The sequence below is a fragment of the Poeciliopsis prolifica genome, unplaced genomic scaffold, assembly GCF_027474105.1.
Source record: "Poeciliopsis prolifica strain line A6 unplaced genomic scaffold, Auburn_PproV2 SCAFFOLD013, whole genome shotgun sequence".
NCBI classification, from domain to species: Eukaryota; Metazoa; Chordata; class Actinopteri; order Cyprinodontiformes; family Poeciliidae; genus Poeciliopsis; species Poeciliopsis prolifica.
In genome coordinates, this window is record NW_026562388.1 from 2,069,368 (window position 1) to 2,097,274 (window position 27,907).

The window sequence follows — 27,907 nt, forward strand, 5'->3', positions numbered from 1 at the left end:
ATGGAGGAGAATAGCAAGGGAGAAAATTACCTGTTACTAAATTATGATAATTAATTTTCTTCTATTTGGTGAATTGGTGTTTTATAAACTGGATTTAATTGAAAACAGTGAAGATGCCACTGATCCCCATTTCATTTCAGTCAGTGTTATCAACTTGCAGCCATCATTGCTCTGTGCAAGGAGAAACCAGGAACCAAACGCAGCCGCTCGGAGAATGTTTTGAACCTTTAATATACAGTGCTTCCAGAAATCATTACTAAAAACACAGGTGGTAAAAATCAAATCAACACAAATAAGTTACACCGTAGTAAAAAGCACTTGAGATTCCTTTCTGATTTTATCATTAGTGTGAACCCTATACGAAAATAGCATAAAAAGTATGCAAACATAGAATTCCGTTCATATTATATATTTCCAATCTTTAGCTAAATAAACATTTTCTTCGGAAATTTGTTTCCCCCCCCCTCAACCAGCCGGACGAAACGAGAAGTGTCAGTGGCCTCCACTTCCATCCGTAAAAATTCTTCTGTGAAACCTTTTTTTTTTTTTTGCTTTGTTTTTGCAACATCGCTCCCCTCCCCACCCGAAACCCAAACGAGAACCTTGAGACGAGCCCAAATAAAAAGATATAAATTAACATACCAAACGTGAACAGTCTGCAAAAACCCTTTTTTTGTTTGTTTGTTTGTTTGTTACTGGTACTGCAGTCAAACATTTGACCTCGCAGAACTCATACACGCACACCGCTAACAGGATGCTACAGACACACACTCGCGCACACACAGCCTGTGCATAGACGCAGATTCGAACTCGTAGAGTGAGCAGAGCTGATTCTGCCTGTTTTTGACTCTTTCCCCACTCAACGTTCCTTCCTTCCTTCCTTCCTTCCTTTCTCCAGTTTGTCCTTTTCAAGGAAAACAACCTTTTCACCTATTTGTTGCTTCGACGGCTCCGGGCTAAAAAGGGGCTCAACACTGGGATATGTAGCAACAGATGAGTCACGGTCGCAATGGTCCAACGAGGAACAGAGGAATCACAGATGCAAACAGTCTGCTTCGAAAGATAAAAACTTTCTCTTTATATCAGCATCTAAAAGACAATGTAACACTAATAATTGGGGGGAAAATAAATGACAAATTGTCATCTGAACAGCTTTTTCAGCCAAATCTGGAATCTCAGAGCAAATATCCAAAGGCAGACACCGATTTATCTCCCGTCTTAGAAGAGATCTAGTCTTGGCAATCGACGCGTTCTAATGTTAAAATATTAAGAGCAAGCAGAGATTTTAGTTCGGCCGTCTAGATCGGAATCTACTGTTTGTCAGTAAATGATTTCCTGCCATCAACAGGCTTTTAGAGAGCGTGGAAAACAAGCCTTTGTAAGGAACGCTTGAGATTTTATCAGAAATAACAAAGACAGAGAGAGAGAGAGAACAAAAAGGAGTGAAATATCAATATCTAAATCCATAACAAGAACAATGGAAAAGCTCCATTTAAAAAAAAAAAGTCAAATCACTTTTTACTCACGTTTCAATTCTGAGCTCAGATTAGATGGGACTAAAGAAAAAAAGGATTACAAATTTTCATTTATTTTTTTGCTGAAATGATCTTACTGTTAACAGTCTGTGGAACGGCTACAAAGCTGAGGTAGGAAGCAGGAGGCAGAACCATTAGTTCGGAATAAAAATCTGATCAATTACTGCAAATCACTACTTTTGCAAAAAGCTCGGCTGTTGATGAACGCAAACGGTTTACTGACAGACGGCTCCCATCCATGTGGCGTTTACTAGAAAACTAGCCGACGTGCATTTCTTTTTTTGCCAACGTCTGTGTATCCGAATCAAAATAAAGATGAGCTGATGCTAAACGTGGCATTAGCAATTTGTTTCAAACATGTTATACGTTACAGTCTAAAGATTTCTCGTGTAAATACTGCCATACTGAGGTATCTTTACCGACAGACCATCTCGCTCACAATTAAGAACAAAGAAAAAACAAAAACAGAAGCACACATTGTGAAAGCCAATGTCATGCCGTAAATACTGGAGCGCGGTGTTAGGTTTGGACTGGGCCGGTTGTCGGAGCCGACAGCGAGGCATCCGGAGCAGCTGCTGCTGAGCTGACAGAGAACACCGTGTTGCGGAGCGAGAGGGGGTAACTTGTTCTATTGCACATACGCTTCTGCCTTTTCTTCATTTCTTGGCTCCCAATGAAAGAACAAAAAAAATAGTTATTAAAAAAAAAACAAAAACAGAATCACAGTTATAAACAGGTAGCAAAGAGCAATTGTTTTTGTTTAAATAAAAAAAAAAAGAAAATCTTTTAAAAAAGCGCTCGACAATACTGCAGCCAAAACTAGAATAATAATAATAATGTTAATAATAATATTAATAATAATTAATAATATTCACAAAAACAACAAGAACCACATAGAACTACAGAGAAAAAGAGGTGGGGGGGGAAGTTGACCTGCTTATATACACGTCCATAAAAAACACCAACAGAGTAAAATTGATTGTCATTTTCAAATAAAACTGTCATAACATCCAAGGCATAAAACAGTGAGGAACAGAGCAGGTTTTATTTTAAAAAAAAAAAGAAAAAAAAAGGGACTTTGATGACGGGGGATTCACAGAACCAAAAGCCCGGATAAACAGACAGAACCCATTTCATGCTTAAAAAAAACCCCACTTTTGGCAGCTGTTAGTGCAGCGGAGTGTCAACAACAACAGTCTGAACAACACGCCATCCGTCCGTCCCAGGAAGCAGCCTTTCTTTCCCACTTCACCCTCGACTGTCGGATATCGGTCGACTGAGGTCCGAAGAGGAGCTGGGGGTGAAAGGAAAACAGAAGACGGAAGGGGAGATCCAACGCGCCTGTCGGAGCAAAGCGGGAGGCGGGACTCAAAGTGCGGAGGAAGGCGGCGGCGGCTGGGAATCCAACAGGACGACGCATGGCTTTGATTTCACCGAGCCCTGTGAGCGAGAGAGGCACCACTCTTGGAAAAGCTGAGTGAAAGGGAGCTTTGGGAAGAACCCAACAAATCCAGACGCTCGCTGAAGTTTCAGCGGTGATCGTAGCCGAGCAACGGCGGTTTGTAAAAAAATAAAATAAAAAAAAAGGAGGGGTGCAGAGGGTCTCTGCCTCTCCACCCTAATTCTGCCAGTCGTCGTCGTCGTCGCTGTCCTCGCCGCCGGAGGAGTCGTCGTTGGCGCTGTCGCCGACCGCCTGCCGCGTTCCGTTCTGGTGCCGCGCGGCCAGGGCGGCGGCGGCGGCCTCGGCTGCCGCCCTGGCCGCGGCGCGCTCCTCCGCCTCCTTCTGTCGCAGCGCCGCCGCCTTCTTCTCCTGCTCCGCGTGGCTCTTCATATGGGCGCTGCGGCTCTTCACCTTGTAGAAAATCCTGGGAACAGAGCGATCGGGCGAGTTACCATGTGGCGAGTTTTCACGGTCACCAAAAAGAACAACCACGTTGTCATGTTTCAAGCGGGAAAAAGAATTTGCTTACGCTGGCAGATGGAACGGCTCGGAAAAATACAATCTGACCACAGTTTGCCGCACTCAGACCAGAGTTCAATGTAATTCATTGGGATTACACGTAATAGACTGAGACATATGATGAAAAATTACCAAGTGGAAGGAAGACGATGTGTTGTTTTCAAATTTTTAAACAAGATATCTGAAAAGTGTGGCATGTATCTGATGTTGGTTCCCTGATGATTTTTTTCCCCGATTAATCGGGGGGGGAAAAAAAAATAGAAAAAAGGAAATTGATCTGTCGACTATTTTTTGGAGGCAAAAAAAGGGCTAAAAAGGCGTACTTATATTTTATTATTTTTTTAACCAAATTAGTACCATCAAAATCCTTTCGTTTTTCTCGCTGGTCTTCCATAAGAGGTGAGGTTTGTGGGATGTTGTGTGGTGCAGTGGACCATCAGTATCTACTGATGTAACTCATCTCGAAGACATTTGGTTGCACTGAATTTAATTTAAAGACAGAAGAGTAAGAGGGGAATACAATTGCTTTTTTAGGGGAGAAAAAGTTTTAAAACCATTTATAATTTCACATGATTGTGCACTTATGAACTAATTTGTGCGGGTCCATAAAACCTAATTTAAATAAAATACCTTAAGTATTTTGAACAGGCTCAAAATACTCATCAAGATTAAATAGAGTAAAAAGAAAATAATAATTTAAATCTGATGAATGTAGGTAAAGCCAGAAATTTCAAAGGATTGGGATTTTATTTTTTGAATTTTCTCAGAGATGTACGAATGTCCCGTCGATAAAAAGTTAAAATCACAAACATGTACTGAAGCTGCTAGAAACATTTAAAGCTACAGAAAAATCCTTGGGTGTTTCTGTTTAAATGTGAACAGATTCTGCCGCGCAGTTCCTGCTGCGCGGCAGAATCCATCGGGACGCGGTTCCATCGGGACGCGTGTCGGGTGGAAAGCGGCAAGCATTCACACCCTTTGAAGAAAACCATCGTCTCAAATGTGGACACTTTACAGAGCGAACGCAGCTCTCGCAGAGGCAGAGCTGCATCGCCGAGACGTGCCTTATCTGCTCTGCGCTTCGGTTGCTAGGACACGGCTGGCAGTAACAGAACCGGTGTTGCCAGAGGACAAGCTGTTATTCAACCAAAGCATGACAGGAAGGGTAATTCTTTCAAACACAGACCATGAAATGCTCGCCTCTGTTTACTGATTCATATTCCGAGAGGGCAGTGGAAGCGGCAGCGTTCCCTGCTGGCTCTCCCCGTCGGCGCCGAATCGGTAAGCAGATTGCTACAGCGGCGGCGGCGCTGATCGCTCACCTGCCACACTTCTTGCAGGGGAACTCGCCCTCCTGCCCCGCCGAGGCCTTGTTGACCGACGGGGGGCTCGGCCGGCGCCCGTTGCCGTCGAAGCGCGGTTTGGTCTGGGGCGGCTGGGTGTGGTGGATGACCCTGGACACCGGCTGCTCCCTTCCCACCTCCGCCTGGCTCTTCATGATGAGGACTGTCGCAAGCTAAAAAAAAAAAGAAGAGAAGTTTTAGTCCATAAAGGGAAGGAAGGGAAAAAAAGGAATTTAAGGAGGAAGAAAAGGATAAAAAAAATGAAGGAAAGACAGGAGGAAGGAAGGAAGAAAAAGGTTAAAAGCAACACTAGTGATGATGAAAAAAATACAGGAACAAGGAGGGAAGGAAAGAAGGCATAAAGAAAAGGAAAGAAGGAAGAAAATAGTAAGTAAGTAAGGAGTAAAGGAAAGAAGAAAAGAAGGAAAAAAAGGAGAAAGAAAGTAACAGAGAAAAAAGAAAGGAAGACAAAGAAAATAGAAGAAGGGAAAGGGAAGGAAAAAAATGAGGAAGGAAGAAAAGGACAGAACAAAAAGAGAAGGAAACTGGGATAGATGGATGATCATATGGATTGTTGAACGTATGCAACATTTACAAGCTAACAAGAGGAATAAAGTCTGAAGACGACTTTCAACTCCTCAACTATTCAGACCTGTGAAAAACGACTTCATGCTTTTCCAAGCTGTGTGTGGACATGTGTCCGATCACATAACCACAGAGGCAGAACTCATCTCCAAACAACATCAACCAGACAAGTGCAAAAGTTTCCTGCTGAGTCATTGTTTCCCTTCCCAGCAGAGACAGGAGACAAGTTATTTCTAGAAAAGCCCAGTGGGGGGCAGCAGATCCAACACCTCGCCACCAGCTCTGAATGCAACACGAAAACGGTGCATGATGAAATCACTTTTTTTTTTTCCCCCACCCAGGAACACGTAGAACAGAGTGTTGAAATTCACTAAATCATGAGAAGCTTCTGGCTTCGACCTGCTTAGAGTTTTAGTCTCCAAACATGTTTATGTTTATTCACAGTGTGATCTAAATGTGTCTGTGTTCAGATTTCCTTTAAGAAATGTTTAAAACACAACTTCAATGGATTTAAGAAAGAATGAGGAAGAAATGTACACCAGAACTTGCAAAGTTCTGCATAAACTGTACAATAAGCTCACAGTGATCAAAGCCTTCACACTGAGTCGGTGACTTCACACTTACATTCTCAGTGGACGGCAGCGTGTGTGTCACCCTGGTGGGACAGACATCCTGTTTCCTGTCAGCTGAACCGTCCCACTTCCTGCTGTCCTCTTCCTCCTGCTGCTGCTGCTGCGGCTCCAGTCTCTGAGCGGCCTGCGAGAAAAACGCAGAGTAAGACGCAGCGCTCTGGCAGGAGAGAGCCGTCTTCCTGAGACGTCCGAGACGTCCGTGACGTCGTTTCAGAGAGGTGGACGTTCGGGGATGATAAAGATTGGGTGAATACTGGCCGTGACTGACCTTGTGGTCCTGCTCCTCCTCTGCCGTCCTGCTCTCCGGAGGCTCGTTCTCGCCGTAGGTCAGCGCTCCGTTGCGGCCGATCTTCACGTGTTTCTTGTACGTGTAGTAGAACTCCACGCACTGCGCCACGGTCTTGGTCGTCACCTGTGCGGACCGTACACGCTGCGTCACAATTTTTGCATATTTCGATCGCGGCAAAAGACAAATCCTTTTCCAAACACCCGTTCTTTTTTTTGGTTATGAATTGTTGTTATAGCTGGGTATCAGTGAAACATTTCAGCTTCTAGAATTGCCACTTTCTACACCAACGTTTAAAAAAAGTTTTTTCTACTTTCATGGCTTGATAAGAAAAAACTTTTATCTTGCCAGTGTGAACAGGAAACTGTTCACCAAACTTTTTGTTCACCAAAACAAAAAAACTTTTTTTGTTCCACTAATGCAAACACAAGCACGTGAAGTTTGATCACCACTGCTGGGACAGAACTGCGTTTATTAGTCAGAGGAAAACAAAATTAGGCTTAGCAAAAATGAGCAAAAACACTATCTGGTTATAAAACGATGAACATTCCTAACTAGAGGGTGATCTGTGAAGCTGTGGGCCAGTTTATCTCACAGAAGCCAAAAAAAATCTCTGAAAATACGACAACCAATTTTTTTTTAATTAAAATTGGCAACCTCTGCCTGAAACTCTTCAAGAGACGCTAAATTAACATTCATCTATGCTTCTATAGGGGCTGTAAAAAAAAAAACACCACACAAAAAAACACACCACACAGTGTGGAGTCAGCAAAATATAACCAAATCATTTACGTTTGCACATGATTTTTTTACAGTTTCTTGCACCATCCGACATAAAATTGTGATTAAGAACATGTGGAGCAAAGTCTGAGTGTGCAAACCACATAACCATCAACGATGTGACACTAATTTCGACCTCAAATTCTGCTGCATCGTCGTGGAAAAGCAAAGCAAAAAAAAAAAAAAACCTTGCTTGACAATGACAGAGCAACAATCGAAACAGAAACGGAAACGCTGTTCCACAGCGACTGTATTTCCCTTTCCTCCGCCCACACAGTGGGCAGAGGACACAGTATATCATGTGTTCCCGTTCCGCTCGGAACAGGAACACATGATACAGGTGGCCTTTTGTTGCCACGGGAAGAATCAAAAGTTTCCTTTTCTGCAGATCGAAAGCACACCTACCTGCTTTTGCACCATGAAAAAGTCCTTCTTACACGTGGCCATGCCTTTGTTGAACAGACGCCTCTCAGCTGCCGTCCAGCTGTCTGATCCTGCAGGAAGGAGGAAGGGAAGATTATATATATATATATATATATATATATATATATATATATATATATAATATATATATATATATTATATTTTTTTTTTTTTTTTTTTTTGCTCCTGAATAAGAATGAGTACAAGGAGAAAGTAACAAGAGGAATCCCATCCCCACCCCCCAATTCTTAAAACCACATACATGCAATCAAAAAATAAATAAATAAAATCACTGGTTAAACAATGCCTCGTCTGTCTTCTGTTTGGGATTAACCACATGCTGTATTGCCCTTCACCCTCTGAACATCAACCTTCGCAGGCATCCAGGGCACCAACACACTTTCAGAGCTGCAGCTGCTTTCAGGCAGTACAGAGAGAAAGAGGGAGAGAAAATGGAAAGACAGAGGGGTTCCAGAGTCATCTGTGTGAGGCATGAATTACCCGAGTAATGGTAGCTGGATAGATGATGTGTCTTTGGGAAGATTGGATCCCTCAGCATCAGCAGAGACAGAGCAGCCTGAGGAAAAACAAAAAAATGTTTTATTTGAGGCTGCAGATTTAGAGAAAGGGGTCAGAGGTTGCAAGGAGTTGGGTGAACCACTTGTCTTTCCTGCTAAATCTACCGGGCGTCACAGTAAAACTGGACTCCATCAGGGTCGAGAGAAGTCGTCGAATCGACCCTGTTCTCTTTCAGAGAAAACCATCTGACGCTGCGTGAATGTAGGAAGACAGCAGTTTGAGCCGGACTGCTGCAGAGAGTGGGCGCTTTGGCTGCCCCCTCCTCGTAGTTTCCTAGACAACATTGGACCAGTGCTGGTCGCTCGGGCCTGAAATCTCAACCCACAGCACCATAAAGCATCACGAGAGCTCGGGATCGGGCTGCAGGGACGTTCGGAGCAAACTTCTCTAAAGATGCAAGAATTTGTTTTAGATTTCACTATGAGGTATTGAGCCTACGAATAGCACTCGATTAAAAATGCAAACGTTTGTAATTTTTCTTTCTTGAGGTTTACTTGCTCAACTATAGACTTTTCTTTAATGAAATCTGTATATTAATAAACATCTAAAACAAAAGAAGGAATTATTAAAAGAAAAATAAATAATTTTTGTGGTCAAAAATTCTGTTTTGACTTGTGGTCAGGAACCAAACAGAATCAGATTTAGAATCAGTGGCAGGACTTGGATATTGCTGTTGACCAACAATCTATGTCCAACTGTGTTGTATTTAGGGATGTCAGAGTAAAGCTGCTGAATAAAAATGCTAAGAAATCCTGATTTGTATTTATAAACAAGTGAAAATGATATAAAGTCAAGTGGCAATAATGTCTTTGCAAGGCACATCGAGTTTCGTTTACTCTGAATAACAATAGACTTAACCAGTAGAATCCTTTCTTGTTGAACTGGGGAAGTAACTCGCACTATTTACCAATAATCGTTTCCTGTCTCATTACAAAACAATTTTCTCAGCTGAAGTTCGGGACAACGGAGAGCAAAAAGAAGCTGGGTTTTATTTATCCGGGCACTAAAACATTTTAGGTGGCCGTTGAGGTCAACCTCTGATGTCATTACTGGCCTTCTTGTGATGCAATCAGAACTGGGGACAGGTTGCTTTATTTCTGGAGCATGGGTGTGGCACTTCTTTGTCTGCTCAGTTTCAGGAGTTTTGCATCACAATGAGGGGTTCTGACATTTTAGGCTCAATAATAGCAAATCAGTGTCTTCATCTTTGCCGGCAAATGTTTCAACAGCCCCGTTTGAACTGGCCACTCTTTCAGCTAACCTGCGCATGTCTGCAACGGAGATGGTATATGTGTGACACATTGTGAAAAACCTCTTATTCGTCAGCAGTATGCGGACCGCTTTCACTGATCGGCAAAGTGCTAAAATGTTTGTTTCGGCTCTTGCAGCCCACACCGCTCTGCAGAGAGGCAGCGGGCCTCAGGCTATAAACAACCAGGCAGGTTTACTATCACAGTCATCTCAGATCACCACAGAGCTTCAGCACAAAGCAAAGTGAAAATCTAGATATCAGTCACTTCGAACTGGCGCGGGCTCGTCGAAAGACGGTCAATGCCCACGCTTACACAAACCCGAGAAATAATTGTAAAAAATGTTTAAAAATGGCTAAGAGGAGATATCAGATTAGGGGAGGTTTGTAAATTAGATGTAGTAGATTTTAATAAAGCCTCACATTTGCATGCGTAACGGTTTGGGTTGTAATTTTAAACCGAGGTAAGGAAGTTTTCAGCTAATAATTTAGACTGCTTAGCTAAAGCACAAGTTTTAATTTTTGTGACTGTACGTCGTGCGTCGTTTGGTAACAAACTAAAAATCTTTTTGCTTTGGTTTTCTTTACACAATAACGTACTCCAAAGAAGTTAGATAGTGTTAGAAAGTATTAAAAAATTTAAATACAAAAACAATGGAATAATAAATAATAATAAAATTAAATTAAAATCTGATTTTGTGCATTTTTAAAAAACATGCCTACACTTAATCAGCACAGACACAAACCCTGTATCTGAAATGGTAGAAAAGTCGTGGCTCTTCTGTCAGCTGTGGAAATGTTAGCCCATTTTTCTATTATTCATACAAACTGCGGTGGAGTCAGTCAGTATGGATCGCTCGGCTGCACTCACCATTATGTCCCCTTTGGACTCGTATAAACAATGGAGTGCTAACTCCTGGTTGGTGCCTCCTCCGTATAAAACACTGGAACAGGCCAGGTGCATGAGGTCTTCCACTGAAAGAGACGTCGACAGCGAACGTTAAAATGTCAGCGTAACCACAGCAACTGCGCTTTCAGGATTTATTTTCACCATATTTCCATGATGAAAGATGATGAAACAGAGAAATCTGGAATCTAAGGGAGACTTAGACTTGGTAAAAAAAAAAAAGATACTGAATGATTATTCTACAGAAGTAGCTTTAGTCCATTTACAATAACAGGAGCTAAAATTGTTCTAATTTCCTTTCTTGGCTTGTTTGTCTCACCCTTGTCCTGGAAGTCTGGTTTCCCCTCCAGTTCGGACGGTGGAGCCCAAACCAGTTCGGCTCGATGGTGATCCAGTTCGACGGCTGACCTCTGCCTCAGCTCTGGCACCTCCGCTTGGTACCGCGACCCAATATTAATTCGTCTGCAGAGGTGACATCAGAACATTAGAATCAAATACATTAAGATTTCCAAAGGTTGCTTCTTTTTTTGAGCAAAACTTGTTGTGTTGTATAACTTTTTTTCTGTTTTTTAATGTGAGCTACCCTATTGTTCCACTGAGTTTTTGCTCTTCAAGCCTGAGTTTTTTCCCCAATAAATTACTCTTTACAATGAGGCCCACAATAAAAAAGTAAAAAAAAAAAAAACACCACATTGGCTGCTGCGGGAACAAATCTGCAACCCGCACAGATGTGGAGTTACAAAGTAAAACTCTTCAGTTTATTTGCATTAAAACATCGTTCTGTGAAAAGTCTTAGAGAACGCTGCGGAGGCACTCCTGCTTAAAGCTTTCCCGACAAAAAGCAACACCACATCCGAAACCTGCATCACAAAATAACATATTTTTGCTAAATCATTAAAGGTTTATTATTAAATAATTTCTTTTTTTTCCCCCCCATGCACACCTCTAAATAGATATTTCTGTTTCACTTCAATTTGTTGAAAACAATTCAGACGGTCCCCTCCTCTTCTGCATTTCCCGCTAACTGCGCGTGAGTGTACTCTAGCGGCCCTCGAGGGAAGGTGGGCCGGTAGAAGCCGACCTGCGGTGGCTCTTGTGAGTTCGGGAGACCCAACTGAAAGCATGATTTGTGGAAAAAGCCCGAGTGCTCTGCGGCTGAGTAACAGCCGAGCAGATGGCATCAGTCGGGCCGAGGCTTGAACAATGCGACGCCATAAACTGCTGCTCGTTTGCCGACGCAGCGACAAACACAAGGCCACCCTCTTGGGCACGCCAACCACAGACTTCGCATTTCAGTTCACAGAGGCTGGCTACGGATTGGCGATTGCCTTCAATGAGCTTCAAAATAAATTCAGCGAGTGCCAAACGCCTTCCTTTAAACTGTTTTGTTCAAGCAAAAGCTAGGAACTTTAATGAATCTATGTAAATAGAAGATAAGTGCATCCTTGATGCAATCAGAAACGGGCAAACAAAGCAGCAACAAGGTGCTGCTGATCGTTCATCTGTTTTAAACTAGTAAAGAAAACCACCACTCTGTCGTCTGGCCCAGTTAGGGTCATGAAATGGGTTCATGATTCTAAGCACAGATACAAATCTGCAGAATGACAGAATCAAAAAAGAATTAAGGCCCTGAGATGAATCAGTCCAAGACAAAACCTCTCTCTCTGTGAAATGCTTATTTCCTGCAAGTCTCAAAAAACTGATCTGATGCAGGATAGATGAATGAACAATTAAGATATTAAATCTTGGGGTTTTGATAACAAGAAAATTATTTTTTTGCTTATTTTTTGTTGGAAGAGGCAGTATAACAGGTTGCTTTCTTTTCAAATGAGGTAGCCTTTGATTATTTGTTTATTTTAAAGAAACAGAAAGAAGCTTTAATTTTTACACCCTTTGTGTCTATGTAAACCAACATAAAGAAGATAAAACGAAACGTATGGGTTCAATCCTGGATAATGTAAAGTCAGTGCATTTTCAAACGATAACCCTTAACCAAAGTCAACTAGCGTTTAACTCTTGTTCCTTGCTCCTGAATCAAAACATTACAAAAAGTAGCAAGAAGTGAGTTTTTACTGTATGTGTCGAGTCAGGTATGTTTTCAGTAACAAAAGGCTGACCTGTACAAAACTTGTGTTATGACAAGAGAGGCCATGAAAAAACAAAGTGGTAACAGCGGTGGAGAGTACAGCTGCATTTAATGACAGGTTTAGAGTTTCAAGAAATAGCGATCTCCTCTGAGATGATTTATGACTCAATCCAGGGTTGTTTTGAATAATTGATCGCAGGGCTATTCCTCCAGCTAGGATAACGCCGAGCTTCCGCATTAGGAGCCGCGTCGTCTCTTTGAACATGTCGGTCGGCCTTCAAAGCGCTTGCTTTCCAGAGAGAAAGGGGATACTCACGGCTCGATGCTGACCGGCGTGGTCTCACTCATGGCGGACAGCACCGGTGGCGTGATGTCGCAGCTGTCTGAAGAGCGGCGAAACAAAACACAGTCGGTGACAATGTACAAATGTCTGATAGCTCTGCTTTAACAGTTGCTTTAATCTTCTTTTCAAATTGTACTGCATGAAAGCAAATGTCAATATGAATACATTTAATAACAGTCCAGAAAATCTGACCTAACACTGTAAGGGAGCCTGACCCACCCCACTCTTAGCTTATCCTGCCAGGAAAGGACACATCTGATAGGATAATTACGGTGCAACTAACAATTATTTTCGTTATTTTTAGTTATCAGTTCATTTATGGATTATTCTGACAATCGATTAATAGACTCGGTTAAATACTGGCACCTTTTTTGGAATTTTTATTGAGTAGTTTTTTTTATGCAATGTGAGAAATGCATTTAAAAGATGCAAATCAACAAATAATTCAATTCCTTTTTTAAATAAAATCCAAGATTCTCTTGCCTAAAATCCAGCAACACAGAATTCCTTTAGTAAACGCTTTATAATTTAACGCAAATGATCCAGCTACAGGTAAAAAAACAAAAAATTGGATCTGCTCAGCCCATTCTGCTAGACTTATCAATTAACTTGACAAACTGATTAAAAATTGGATAATAAAAGATGATGAATAAGAGTTTTTTTTTCCTTTACAGAATTTGAACCAGGTAAAGATAAAAATGTCACTTGTCTAATTCTGGTTAGAACATATACACACAAAGGTTATTTGTCTTAAAGGCAAAATGTAATTTTTTTTTGTACAGTTTTGGTGTGATCATTGCTCAAATGGGCTTTTTCTGAGCCTGTTTACCCCCAGTTAACGATTAATCAATTACTAAACGAGTTGACGATTATTTAAATAACCAATTCTTCACGATTAACTCGGTTAATTGTTTCAGCACTACTTCGATCTAAAATGTAACCATAAGCTAGTAACAGTAACAAGATTTGTTATTTAATGTGCTTATGCTTCTGCATAGCTTGTTGGGAGTTCACACATTCCGTGGATATCAGATGACAAGATGTCATTGCACTCACTGGAACGCAACAAGCTGCGAGTGGCTGACTTGGGAGTCGCGGGAGGGGGCAAGCCCGGGCCACTGGCTGCGGCCGACGAGAGGAAGGTGGCGAAGTAGAGGCCCGAGCCCTCCCGAACGGGGCTGAGGATCGGCGGAGGCGTGTACGGGGGCATCGTGATCGGGTTGTCTGCGAGGCGAACGGGGGAGCGAAGGTGGCTCTGGTAGGGCGTGATGCTGGAGTAGACGGGCGGGGCGATGAATAAACTCGGTTTGGGCGGCGGGATGAAGAGAGGCTCCGGTCTGGGACGCCGTTTGGACTTCTTGCCGTCGTCGTCCCTCTGTCCCTCTGTGCCGTCGTTCTGGAGAGAGGAGGTGGAAACATTGATTACGGCGACACTCGCATGCGTGGTGCCACCTTCTGATTGAGACAAAATGTAAAAGAATGCGAGCTAGTGAAGCAGTTTTACTCGAAAGATAGACCGAAAAGAGCGTAGGGCCCTAAATGTAAGGTACACAATGTACAGAATCAAAGTGCTGCTAATCTGCCTGATCTGGGACAGGGAATCTAGTTCACCAACCCCCCCAGATGAATGAGTGGAAAGGGAGAAAATGGGGGAGGGACATCATGAATGCCATGAATTCAAGGACTTAAAGCTGGAATTAAAACATCCAGAACGCTGGATTATTACCCACAGCTCTAAGGAAGGTCTTCAGATTGTTTTTATTACAGCGTTAAAATGACATTGAAAGACAGGACAGAAAGCAAAACAAACAAACAAACAAAAAAAAGTGAGCACTCACCTGCTCTGAACTTTCTGATAAGGAGTTTCGGAGCGAGCGTCTGCGGGTGACGATGACCGAGGGTTTGTGATCGGCTCGCTCCAGGTCCTGGTGGTTAGGAGGCCGGTGAGGCCAGCTGATTGCCATGGCTGCTCCGTCCCTATCCGGAGACGAGGGGTCCTGTCTCCGAACGGGGACGGACACGGGGATGACGAGCGGAAGGAGGCTGTCGTCTCGGGACCGCTTGGAGGTGATGCTCTCCGGTTCGGCGGGACTCCACGGCCTGTGAGGCTCCTGACCAACACGGCAGAGCAAAAGTATCGATGTTTGTTAGGAATACGGTCCACTTTGTGACATGAGACAGAAGATGGGTGTCCATATGCTGGCCATATGGACACCATATTGGTAAAAGATGAGCAATGAGTCTTAAAATGCACTGATCTTGTGCATAATTTAAAAAAATTCAAAAACTTCAAAAACCATTAATCAATTTTAGGTATTCAGGGATTGCCAGAAGTATTAATAATTGTCCTACCAGTGATTTTGACGTAAAACAAAAGCATCTTGTGTCCAAAATTAAGCATGGTGGAGGACCTGTGATGCTCTGGGCTTGTTTTGATTAACCTACATTTTCTTGACACGTTCTTTGTACCGTTTCATAAGGTTCTTCCACCGCTCCTTGTGACCATTATCATTTCAGTCGTATAGTCAGATACAGACATTACGCACATTGAGCGTCCATTAAATTAATGAGTTGACGCCTGTAAAACAAACTGTTGTGTGACTTGTTAACGTCTGTAAATAGACATTTTGCATAAAAATGCAAAATGTAGTTTAGTCGATAAAAAAGTTACTAAGCTGTTTCCTGTACTGTAAATTAGCGCTGGACATAAAATAACCCCTTAAAAATGAGCAGATTTGTACATTTAGGGACAACCTCTTTCAGGTTCAGGTTGATGTTTCATGCAACTTTGATGATGTATGCTACACACTCCCTACTGCAAGGAAATGTTTCATTACTTTAGTAATTCCCTACCAGTGAAAAGTCACCTGGAATTGGATTCCAGGTGAGCAGTGCTGATCACTGCTCACAAATCTGGCACGTCTAAAGTACGATCAAAATGACGATAAATATTGCCTGAAAAACTAACTTGAATACAAAAAGGATTTTATAAAAATAATAATTAAAAAAAAAAAACTTATGGATAACACTGATCACCCTCTTTATGAAACTGTCAAAGAAAAATGAAGTTTCTTCAGTCAGAGGCCTCTTCAAATTTGCTGTAACACAAACTGCTACAGGAGATCATTCCTGCCCACAGGTATCAACATCTACAACAACTTTTTGAAGAACCTTGAATTAATGTGATGTAGAATAACATTGGACTTTGCTTTAGGACTTTTAACTGGATTTAAATATTTCAGAGACATGAGCGTTTCTATGACTATCTATATTAAATAATAGAATGGTATGCAATGGTAAGATACATGGGTCTAAATGATTTGTTTACAGGTAGAAAATGGAAGTCAGATGGCAAAATATGGGAAAAGAATGAGCTTAAGAAGAAGTGAACTGACAGAGCAAAGACAAGAAATTACAATGGATGCTTTATTTTCATTATTATTGTACTTTTAGTACTCTATTATAATTATACTATTCTTATGATATAATTAACATATCATTAAGTCAACTTTTTTTTTTAAATAAATCAAATTTCGTAGCAGACCCTTCCTGTATTATTTTGAAAATCTGCACCCAGACTTTAAAACAGAAGCGTCACACTTTAGAGTTCAAACTCTACCACGGTTCTCAAAAGGAACTGTCCCCTTTGCATTCTTCTTCATGTTTTTTTTTTTGTCTCTGAGAAACCACGATGACTGAGCATCAGCAGCTGTACTTCAAAGCCGGGGTGGGCTCGGGTCTGCAGCACCTTCGACGCCCCGATCTCAAAACATCAGAAGAGCGTCAGGGACCGGACGCTCGCTGGAGGGGAACAAGGCCGCCGTGGCTACGCTGCGCGTCATTACTGGTGGAAAACTCCAGCTCCCTCCAACACAGAAGTAGAGAGATATTCTGCTGAGCACTGCAGGCGAGGCAACCCTGAACCCCCAACCCTGCACAGAGGCTGTGAGGGGGGCAGGGCGGACCAAGCTGAAGGTTTGCTTTCTGTTTTTTTTTTTGTTTTTTTTTAAAGGGGGGGGGAGGTGTGCAGGCATGTAACCAAACACACAGGCTGCATGATCAGCTACTCATGAGTCGAATTCAGGGCACTACAAACACACTCTGCTGTTTGGCAACACGACTTGTTGCACAACCGAGACTCTCAGCGCATAAACAAAGAGCAGTTTATGAGCTCATGCTTTGGGGGTTTCTTGTTATTCAACCTCATTTATAGTTAAAAATGCCTGAAAACGTTACACCCAAAAGCTGCCCAATAATGAACGAATAAACGCCGCGGCCCAGATTTATTTATTTATTTATTTTTTTACCCATAAGGCCGAGCCAAGCAGCTCACTTTGTGGCGCACATGTCGCTGGGTGCTGATTTACACCCAAAGGCTCTTCCAGCAACACTGTAATCACAAACGACGAGCTTTGGCACACTTTTTGCTGGTAGACCCGTCAGGCCGTTTGCTCTATTTTACACTCCTGTTGAGGGAGTTTAAGTCCCAACGCAATTATATCCGTGGATGGTGCTGGAAGAATAGATTTTTTAGCCGTAAAAGCTCCAAACTGCAGTGCAGTCGCGGGGTTAGGGGCAGTTCAGAGTATTTGATATTCTTCTGTAAAAAAACAATAAGTCTCTGTGCTCGCCAAGACTTTAGAAATTTTGCTGTTTTTTAATTTTTTTTATTTTTAACGAATGCATGTTTTGACACTTTATATAAAACTCACAAACCAGAAACAGAAGGGTTGTATTAATAACAATATATAATAATAAAGTGAATAGCACATCGTGCTATTCAATTGCACTATGAAGTAACTATGTTACGTTCAGTTGTTTTAAAAATGCTGCATATATCAAATGTGACTAAAATCAAATTAAACTTTGTAATTTAATGCCTTGAATTACTTTGTAATGCCTTGAAGTTGTGTCTCTGTTGCTTTAAAAACACCTGCTCTTTCTGAAACCGGCCTCAGAGAGAGGCACCGGTCCTTTCTAGAATGTTAAAAGGTTCTATTGTGTGGAGAATTATCCGTCCTCCATGATTAATACCAAAATACAGCTGCTCCATTACTGGTCATGCTACCTTCAGGAGTTAGCAGGACAAAATGACAACAAGCAACACTTGGTAACTTCCTTTGTTAGCCTCTGTCTAAGCGACGTCCTAAAGAGGGCATTAACTAGTGTGTCATATCCTGCAACCCTAGCTTTCATTTGCCTTCCCTAGCATGTCATTTCCTTAAGCTTTAGCTTTGCAACTAGCTTAAAGAGATAGATGGAAAACACAGAATTATTTATTCTCAACAATTGATGAAATACTTTTTCTGTAGTGGAGAGGCTACCAAAACGGACTCCAGCCCAGCGGTCTACAGCCTTGTAAATCCAGCCCTGTCACTGCAGGTGAACAGAACTACGCTGAGGAATATCCTTGCATAGAAATTTTTTTAACAACTTTGAATAACCCACTGAGCTTACTGTACTGTCTGATCAATTGGAATAATTGAATTAAAATTACCTTTTCTTTGGTACAGTGAATCGAGATAACATCGCTGGGAATTGGCGCAATATAAATGAACTGAACTATATTGAATAGATGAATAAGCAAACAAGAACAAGCACATTCCTGAAGTGAACAATAAAGCGGTTTGCTTACCTTGCTTAGTGAAGGAGACTTCCTTTCTGAAGCCTCTTGAGCGAGCATCTCCAGGTTGACCTCTTGGGACACCCGGCGCTTCCTGCGCGTGCTCTGGATGACCCCCGTGGGCGCCGCCTGGACGTCACGGGCCCCGTTCTCCGGGCCCGACTGATCCGAGGGCCCGCAAAGGAAAGGGTTGTCAGACGGCGCCCCACCTTCCTTGGAGAGCCGGCGCGATCTGCGGAGCTGCGCCTGCGATTGCGACGACGGCTCGGGCGGTGGGGGAGCCTGCAGGGGATCGGACGGCTGCTGCTGGGGTTCTGGCGTGATGTCCTGGATCAGCGGCTCCTGGATCTTTGGCGGAGCCGGAGCGGTGGACTCCTGCGAGTGCACAACGACAGGCTGCGGGTGCGGGTGTGCGTTTTGTGCTGCAGAGAAACAGTCTAGCACATGGGGGTTTTGTTGTTGCGACTGCTGATGTTGCATTTGCTGCTGAATCTGGAGCTGTTGCCGCTGTTGTTGCATCTTTTGTTGCTGCTCATGGTGTAACTGCTGCTGCTGTAACTGGACATGCGGATGCCGGATGATTTGCTGATGCTGTTGAATTTGCTGCTGGATGACATGCTGCTGCTGCCGTTGCATTTGCTCTTGATTCTGCAGCTGCTGAAGATGAAGCGAAGACTGTTTCGAATTTGAGTAGTTTGGAGGGTTCGGTAGTGTGTTCCTGCTCCCTTGGAAGGTCTGGTAATAAGCGGGCAGGTGCTGTTTGGGCTGACCGAAGGCCAGCTGGAAGGACTGCAAGACGGAGCTTCCTCCGGGGTGGGGGGCACTCTGCTGCTGGGCGTTCAGCGCCCCTGGTTTCAACGTCTCCTGAAAGATTTGGGATGTCTGCTGCTGCTGTTCCCACTCCAGAGCTCGAGACTTCACAGCGTTCGTTGGCTGCTGATGCAGCTGCAAGCCGGGGGGAGTCTCGTGCATCGCCTTCGCGAACGCATTCTGGGTCCTTGTGAGATTCGGAAAAGCCGGCGGCCAGTTAGGTATGGCAGCCCAAGAGGCAGCTCTCTGCTGCTGCTGCTGCTGCTGACCAGGCTCGGGGTGAGCCCACTTCATCGGCACCGTCTGCTGATAGTGGCCCCTGTTCTGGTCACCCTTATCTGGGCTGAAGATCACAGAGTTGAAGTACATGTGAGGAGCCTCTGGGTTGGAGGTCACTGTACTCGCTGCCTCGCTTTGCCCGGACTCCGAGGCGGCGGCGGTGCCACCGGGGACGAAGTACGCCCCGTCGGGATGCTGCGACGTCTCCTTCATTGGGTCTCCTGGTTGGTCGCTGAAGAACGTGATGCGTTTGCCCGTTCTCTTAGCGCTGGGTTTCTGCTGGGCGGGTACGCTCATGACGAGCATGAATGGGCCGAAGCAGGGAATCGCTCCAACCCAGGCCTATCCAGAATGTTCTTTTGACTTAAAGAAAAAAAAAAAACAGAAAAAGTCTTCTGTATCATTCACAGTAATAAAAAAACAAATCCCTCTGAAGTTCTTCACAATCTCCAGTCGTGGGTGAAAAGATCTGAAGAAGTCTCTGTGTTTTTCTCATTCATGGGCGACACCCTGCAAAGAGAAAATGAGACAGAGGTCATGGGTTAAACAATCAGACCAAAAAGGAACCCTCACAGGGAGAGGGCGGGGGCGGGGGATGGGGTCTCATTAGCATCAGCCACGTAAAAACCTGCTGTTTGCTTTTTCAGCAAAAGAGCACAGGGGAGGGGCGGGTTTACATGCTGGCTCACATTGTCATGCTACAAACAACAAGTGTATTTTGCAGGAGGAAGGGGGATTTGAGGTGATAGCTTAACACTCAACTCAGCAAATTTACATGGGTGTGCGACATGGTTTTAAAGTTTTATCACATTATTTTTTGGTGTTATTCCATCTATCCATCTATCCATTGTCTTCCGCGTATTCAGGGTCGGGTCACGAGGGTTGCAGCTTCAGGACTGGTGCTATTGTGATACATAATAAAAGTGACTATAAGAGCTATTTGTTAATTCATTTTTAGGTAACTGTATGGCTGTGAATGCACGGCACAGCAATCTAGACAAATCTACACAAGAAGGAAGTAATCAAACCACTTCACTCCAGTGTTTTGGAGCTGTGGAACATCTAAAAGCTGCAGGACAGCAGGCCTTGAGGACTGGAGTCAAACTCCAGTGCTTTAGAAGTAAGTGATTAGTGAACAAAGTGTGCGATTTGAAGTGACAAATATTCAGTAAATAATGCATCAGGTAGACCACAACATACAGGTGAGCTGAAGTTAAAGTCAGCATAACAACAATAATTTCACGCTCTTCAAATATGACATCTATAATAGGGCGGCAGAAAGAAAGCGGCAGGCCAACAGTGAGTCACGGTGGCAGCATCATGCTCTGGCGATGCCTTGCTGGTCAGAGTTCATGGGAAGATCAATAAAGCTAAACACATAACAACCCAGGCAAAAATATTATTTAAGTGGAGGTTAACCTTCCTGGAGGTCAATGACCCAAAATAGCTAGAGCTACAACGGAGTGCAGCTCGACTTTAGATCAAAACATGTCCACGTGTTACACTGGCTCAGTCAAAGATCGAGCCCAAATCTATTGTTAAAACTTGAAGCAATAAATAGGTAAATCATACATGTTCACCCTCTAATGTGAGAGAGCGAGAGAAAGAGCAAAATGTGCAAAGCTGCACATTTACCTGCAGCAGTAACTGCAGTTCTAGGTGGTTCTACTGACCCAGAAAGGCATACTACAAATGCATCCCACGCTTTTAAGATTAACTTTGGAAAGAATTGTGAAAATCGTGCATCTTTACGGTCCCGCATTAATATGTTCCGACCAGCAGGAACAAAAAAGGAAAGCAGATGGCAGATACAGCTTAACCAATAGTTACCAAAAGTGTCATTACCAGTTATCAACGTACTGTGTTTATGTCGGGCTGTTTCACACAAACACTCAGAGGCGAAGTTCAGCATCAACTGGCACACTTGGAGCTCCGACGCCCTTATCAAACTCCTAACAGCTTTGCGAGACGCGCAGCAGAAAAGAAAGCGCTTGTTTTCCCGCCAAAGCAAAGCTGGATGTGATAGAAAAAAAAAAGACCGTGTTTTCTTTCTTTTTTTACAACTGTGTGACTCAGAGGTGAAAATACAAAGGGAGACCGTGCCCTTTGAACTACGGCTGCAGCCTCAAATAGGTGAGGCAGAAAGTGAGCACACATGAGTCACAGTGCAGCGATCAATGCAAAGACAGTGGGGCAGAGGGGCGAGGAGGACGAAAAAGTCAAGGCGTCCTTGCAGGCGTCTGTGCAACTTACAGCACATCTTGACAATTACCGTGGCAACCCAGGCCGATAGTATATTACATAATAGCCGGGTTTCGGAGCAGATTCTGGCACGGCGCAGTGTGTCAAATTATAATTGTTCCATCTGTGCGCAAAGTAGAAACCGTTCAAGTGCTGAAGTCAGTAATCTACAGACGAGAGACAGAGAGAGACAAAGCATACAGACTGCTTTCTGAATTATGTTAATCTGTCAGAACTGAAAGCTGCACAAATGAATCCTGAACCCTCAAAAGAAATATCGCACTTCGTAGCACTTTGGAAGTGGCTGACAATAGTCACCCTTTACTCCGGTGCCCTGGAGAAAGCCTTAAAATAGACATCTGCAGCTGTTCAGATCCTGCACTGGCTCAAGGGGGGGTGCGAGGCACTGACAGAGGAACGCCAAAGACCACGCTGTGTGGCCAACAAACAGCATGTGTGCAGCGACCATGTGATGGCACTGACATGCTGTCAGACCCTAGGAAGCATCCTCCCTTGGAGAAGGTGCTGGTCGTCAATACCTCCATTTGTTCTCGCAGAACCTGCTGATTACAGGGCAGCGCCTCCGGGTTATTAGGCAAGCAGCGCACTCCATCTGAGGTGAAGGATCACCATGACGCATCACAAGTGCAGCCCTTACACAAGCCGAGGCTTTAGCGCACAACGCGGCAAATTGGCTTAAAAGAAATGTCAAGTGCCCTAATCCATCGCCGTTTTGCCGATTTAAAGCGAGCGGCGCGGCCTGCGAAGGAAGGAGCTCAGGACTGTCCCTCCCCGCCGCTTTCCGCTCCCTCCACATCGCTTTCTGGGGCCGGCCAGCCAGCCAGCTCAGCGCTATTTACGAGAAGCCCTTTGTTGCAGAAGACGGATTATCCAGGCACTAATGCCGCGTCCCGCTGCAACAAACTGACCCGACAACGCTCGCCAGTTCGACAAAAAAAGAGAAAAGAGAGAGAGAAAGAAACAAGCGTGGCAGCAAAGCAGAGATAACCACTGATCGATTCAAGTTGTCTGAAAGGTTAACGCGTCACGTTTCTTCCTGCGTATTCTCCCGGCGGTTCCACTTCGGTTTTTTTTTTTTTTTTTTTTGTGTGTGTGTTCTGTTTTTTTGTGGATTTACGGAGCTGCTGCCACAGGGATAAACACGGACCGGGGTTCACGAGCCTGCGGGGTCAGAAGCGCGCGAGCGCGCGCGCGACCCAGTTCGAGGTAAACAAAACTTTGTCAGCGAGCTGCGGTCGCAGCAACATGCAGCGGCAACCACAACGTCTACGTCTGCCATAACAACAACAACAGCAGCAGCAGCAGCAGCGCCACAGTCATCGACTTTTTACGGCCTCTACGGAAGACGTCCCCCCGGTACTTACTGTGAGGAGCCGCTCAGCCGCGCTGGATAGCTCTCTCGTGCGGCCAGCGGCGGCAGGCCCGCGATGATGACTGCACACATCTCCGAGGTTGACTCATGCTACGCTGCTGACCTCACGCATTTGGACTTTCTTCTCTCTCTCTCTCCCCCCCGCCCCCCCGCTCTTCCCTTCGGTGCCCCCAGCTAGGAAGAAGAAAACAAGTGAGGAGGGATGGGAGAGAGGTGAGGAGGCGGAGGAGGGGGAGACTCGACGTTGGAGCGTAAACACGAGCGTGCTAATGCGCGTGAACAGAAGCGCAATGCAGCCGCTGTTCGTTGCACATTATTGCACGGCGGTTGCACTGCGAGGCTAAAACAATTCAATAAATGAAAAAAATAAAAATGAAGAAGAAGAAGGTTGCGGCCTGCTGCTGCCGCCGTGCATCGACTGCGCTCCTCTGGCCGTCTTGTGATTGCCACCTCCTCTCCGCCCGCCGCGTGGCCCCGCCCACTTCCCCTGCCCATAAAAGGCCCTTCCTCTGACACGCGAAGGCGCCGTAATTTACGGAGCAAGATCCCTCTCAGTCCATGCGGGAAATTCCAACACATGAGGGAGGACCGCGGGGATGAAGGAGGAGGAGGGGGGGCAGAGAAAGACGCACCCGGTTACACCGGAATTCATCTTTCCTTTCACTAACTTTTTCTATTTTACTAGTGGAAAAGCTCTTGGAATGCCTGCGCAGTGCAGGTAAATCCTGGGGGATGAAAACAGGATTGTTTATTTTATATTAAGGCCACTCCTAACACTTTCAGCATGATTTCACCTTTTTCTTTTCCTCAGAATTTTCCCCGTAAGAGGAAAATTAATCGCCTTTCAGATAAGAAAACATTCTGGAAGTGTGGGAAACGTAGGTGGTATACATATAAAAGTAAATTCAAGTAGTAACGGCCCAGAAGTTATGACAAATGAGACTAAGCAAATCATTTTTTCTGCTTTAACTAAAAAAAAAAAAAAAAAAAAAACAGAAAGAAACACACACACACACACACACACACACACACACACACACACACACACACACACACACACACACACACACACACACAGCTGACATAAAGATGGAGGAGCGATGAGCCGGTGTGAGATTCTCATCATCTCTAGTATTTAGGCAGAAATTAATACTAGGATGTACAACATGACCCAACTTGATTTTGTTTTTTTTTTTGTTTGTTTCTTTTCTAAGAAAGAGATTAGCACTGGTTATATCAGCACGCGCTAAAAATACCATAAACACGATGATCTTCACGACAGACGAGCTGATCAATCGGTCAATTTCTCGCTGACCGGCTCTGATCGGTAACCAGCAGTCTGAATATTCTTTCCGATTTATTCAAATTCTGATTCGAATTCTGGCCAAGTTGGAATTAGCAGGAAAGATAAAACAACAACAACAAAGACCTGGACATCGATGAATCTTCAGATATTACAGCTCTACGATATTCCCAACTATGAACTAAACTACAACATAAACCGACAAATGTTAGCATGAGAGGCCGATTATTAGTCATCACCATTGACTAATATGAGTGAGGACATCTGATCTGAAGACGTCTTTAGTTTTGAAAACAGTTTCATAAATGTATATATACACACACAAAATGTTAATTGTAGAGACTGAATCATTTGCAGTTTCCACCAAGGCATTACGCTGCCTCTAGATCTATTTAGCAGGTTTGAGGACTGCAACGCACAGGGTTACAACAGGCTTTGTGCGGAGGTGAAGGAGGATCTCTTATCTAAAGATGCTGAGGTCATAGGCAGTACAAACGGCAGCCATTTCTCCAACAGAAAACCACTGCAAACAGCCCTCATTGTGTGCTCCGCACACACATGAACCAGAAGAACCGTAGCACTGTTTTCTTAAGAGCTTGCAGCTTGTACATGTTCTGTCGGCTTTAATGCACTGTACATGCACTGTACATGCATCTGATTAATAGCATAGGGTTAAAAGTAGAAGACCTGCGATGTGTACTAAGTGTCACTATGCTGGTCTGTTCCTGTACACAAACTTTCTCTAGAATTAGAAAGTTTGTGTACAGGAATGGGAAAAAACTCCAGAGGAAGTACTATTGGGCCTTTGGGTAAAAAAAAAAAAAACAAAAAGTAAAAATGAATCGGAGAGATTTAACATGAGAACAACTTCTTAATTCTTAGTAATTTTTCTGGAGCATTACACTACAGCTCAGCTCAGGCTCTTAGAAATCCTACAAACTGTCAGAATACGAGGGGAATCCCCGTCGACTGTGGAGTCGCTCTACGCCTGGTTGTTGCTCATTTACAGAAAAAGGCAGCGTGGTATTCATCGAGTGCAACGCTATAGGTCTGGACTTTTTAAGCTTCTCCTTCAGTTGCATATAATTAAACTGTGCATCACTTTCTAAAAATCTTCCGGACCCTCCCAATGAGCAACACCGTGCACAGAATGTGCTCATGAAATGAATTCTTTGCAAAATTACCCTCAGAAATGACAAAATGAAAGAAAATATATCTGTATATTGTGCAAATATTATGAATAATAACTTGTGAAGCCTTTCATTTAGGCATGCTTTAGGATACGAATGTTGGCAGTGGATTTTATTTCGCTGCTGTGGTGAGAAATCTGTTTCGTGTTGCAGTCAATCACCGAGAATGCAGTTTCCTCTGCAATCTAGTGGTCTGTAATCTCAAACAATCACACAATATAAGCCTGACCCTCACAAAGCAAACCAATCAAATACATACCACTGGAACGAGATTAGCTGGAAGGGGACAAGTGACAGATCATCTCCACAGGCTCTTATCAAACAGCCTGAGGAGATGATCACAAATGTCTTTTATATTTAATTAGTACCACTCAACCACTCAACAGGCCACAATTGTCTGAAATCCACGGACAATTGAGACCCCATATTAAAAATAAAACACTCAACACTGCAATTTTAATAGTTCAAACACCAAATATATCTGAATAAGCATTAATACTCACAGTAGTAATTGTCCAAGCACTACTCCAGAAGCCAATTTGTACAATCTTCCTTCTCGCCACCAGTCAGCGCCTTCAGAAATGGCACTTCTGGATTGACTATTTTGAAAACCACAGCCAACAGCTTGTCAATCAGCTCTGTGCCAAGGCGTTTCCGCTTCCTAAGCTGTTTTCTTTCAAATATTTTAGATCTACAGCACGAAATCTGCCAACAGGGTAATTTTCCTCGACTTATTGCAGCCGTTTCTATTTCATTTTTTTATTTGATAAAAAAAATGAAATAAAAACACTGCTGACACAGAATTCATACAGAGCACGAAATCTGCAAAATCTGCAAGATAGCAATCGTCCACTCTATGTTGGTCTTGAACAGATGATCCTTGTTTTTCTTTCTTCCTAAATATCAAATTTACATATCAAAATTGTAATCTAAAGAAGCTGTAGTCGACCAAAACTAATTTGTCCAGGTTTGACGAGGCTACATACAGTAAATTCATCATTTCAGCGAAGCAACTTAAAGTGCTTTACATGATATTTAAATCCAAAGTTATAGTAAAAAAAAACAACTTATTTTTGATTTTTTAAAAATGAATTAAAAGTATGTTTGGTGTATGATAATGCAGTCGGAGTTTAGTCGACACAGACCTCTAAATAGAGATGATCAAAGACTCCAGAATACTTGGAAAAATGGTGAAGTGCCCCACTGCAGACATATTTATCCACACAACATGAAAATATGGACATGAAAATTACCAATTGATATCACAATTGCTGTACATATGTTTATAGAACGTCGGTGCCACCACATGGCGGAAGGTTGCCCTGGGTGGGAAGCCATGATACCCATAAAAAAATGAAATAAAAACACTGCTGACACAGAATTCATACAGAACACAAAATCTGCAAGATAGCAATCTGCTAGAGTAATTTCTGACGTTTAATAATAATTGCAGACGCAAGTGAAAATAAATGCATTTGCATCTAATGACACTGTTGCATAGGGGTTCAGCGATTTGATCCTCGGAGATATAGTTATTTACTACATTTGTTCCGATAAATGTCTAAGGAAAAACAAACATATTTGACATCTGTGGCTTTCTGTGAGCGTGAAAAACTAACACTGCGAAAACAACTGAAAGAGAATCTTCTCTTCTCTTTCTTTCCTGACTGACATTTAGTGACCTTTAATCAAGAAATGAGAAATCAAATTACCTTTAAATGGGGTGTAATATTCCTTGCACTTGTACTCAGCAGGTGGCTTTATTTTATTTTTTTATTTAAGCCCTGCAGATTTTAATTTGCTGAAGTTATTTATTCAGACTGCAGCTATGAAAGCATGGATGCCACTCCTGGGACTCGGTGGGGGGGGGCGTAGGGGGGCATTTTGAGTTGCGTCACAGAAGGGATTTCTGATCAGTTTTGTCGGATAACACCCAACAAAACCAGCCCACGATTCACACAAAACAACATCTACCACTCGCTGCCATGCGCACACACTGCCTGTCAGTTAAGGGTTACTTACTCACTTCATCCTCTGGTCCTCCATGGCATTCAAGTCGTCATCTCGTCAGTTTTTTTCAGGTTTCCTTCCTGCAGATTCTTCCACAAGGCGTCACATCCCAAGCCCCGCACTGACCCAATTTAGCTTTTTGCTAGCCCTCAACGTGGGACGGCATGCGCCTTTACAACTTTTTTTTTTCTTTTCTTTAAGTGTCCGATAGCAGCAAAACGTGTGATTACATCCACGTCTTCATCTGTTCGGAAGCTGCAGAGCTGATGAAACCCAACCAGATAACCTCATTACGAGGGCGCATACCGTTTCTATTCGCTTCAAGGTTTCCTTAACGGCTCAACGGCGCG

General features: G+C 43.4%; 1 protein-coding gene across 3 annotated transcripts; it reads right to left on the reverse strand.

Annotated features, from left to right (window-relative positions):
* Nucleotides 1-212: 212 nt before the first annotated feature.
* Nucleotides 213-27,905, reverse strand: mideasb (mitotic deacetylase associated SANT domain protein b). 3 transcript variants are annotated; one of them, XM_055038109.1, is made up of 13 exons: nt 27,574-27,905; nt 18,344-19,930; nt 14,547-14,819; nt 13,765-14,104; nt 12,682-12,748; nt 10,599-10,741; nt 10,244-10,347; nt 8,046-8,121; nt 7,527-7,615; nt 6,324-6,467; nt 6,048-6,179; nt 4,818-5,011; nt 213-3,400 (listed from the first exon to the last, which is right to left on the reverse strand). In XM_055038109.1, exons 2-13 carry the CDS (start codon nt 19,724-19,726, stop codon nt 3,154-3,156), a joined length of 3,192 nt encoding a protein of 1,063 aa, XP_054894084.1. In that variant the 5' UTR covers nt 19,727-19,930; nt 27,574-27,905; the 3' UTR covers nt 213-3,153. The 3 variants fall into 3 exon arrangements, with proteins under 3 accessions (XP_054894084.1, XP_054894083.1, XP_054894082.1); XM_055038108.1 differs by having other exon boundaries at nt 27,570-27,905; XM_055038107.1 differs by lacking the exon at nt 27,574-27,905 and adding an exon at nt 23,047-23,503.
* Between the last annotated feature and the right edge of the window lie 2 nt (nt 27,906-27,907).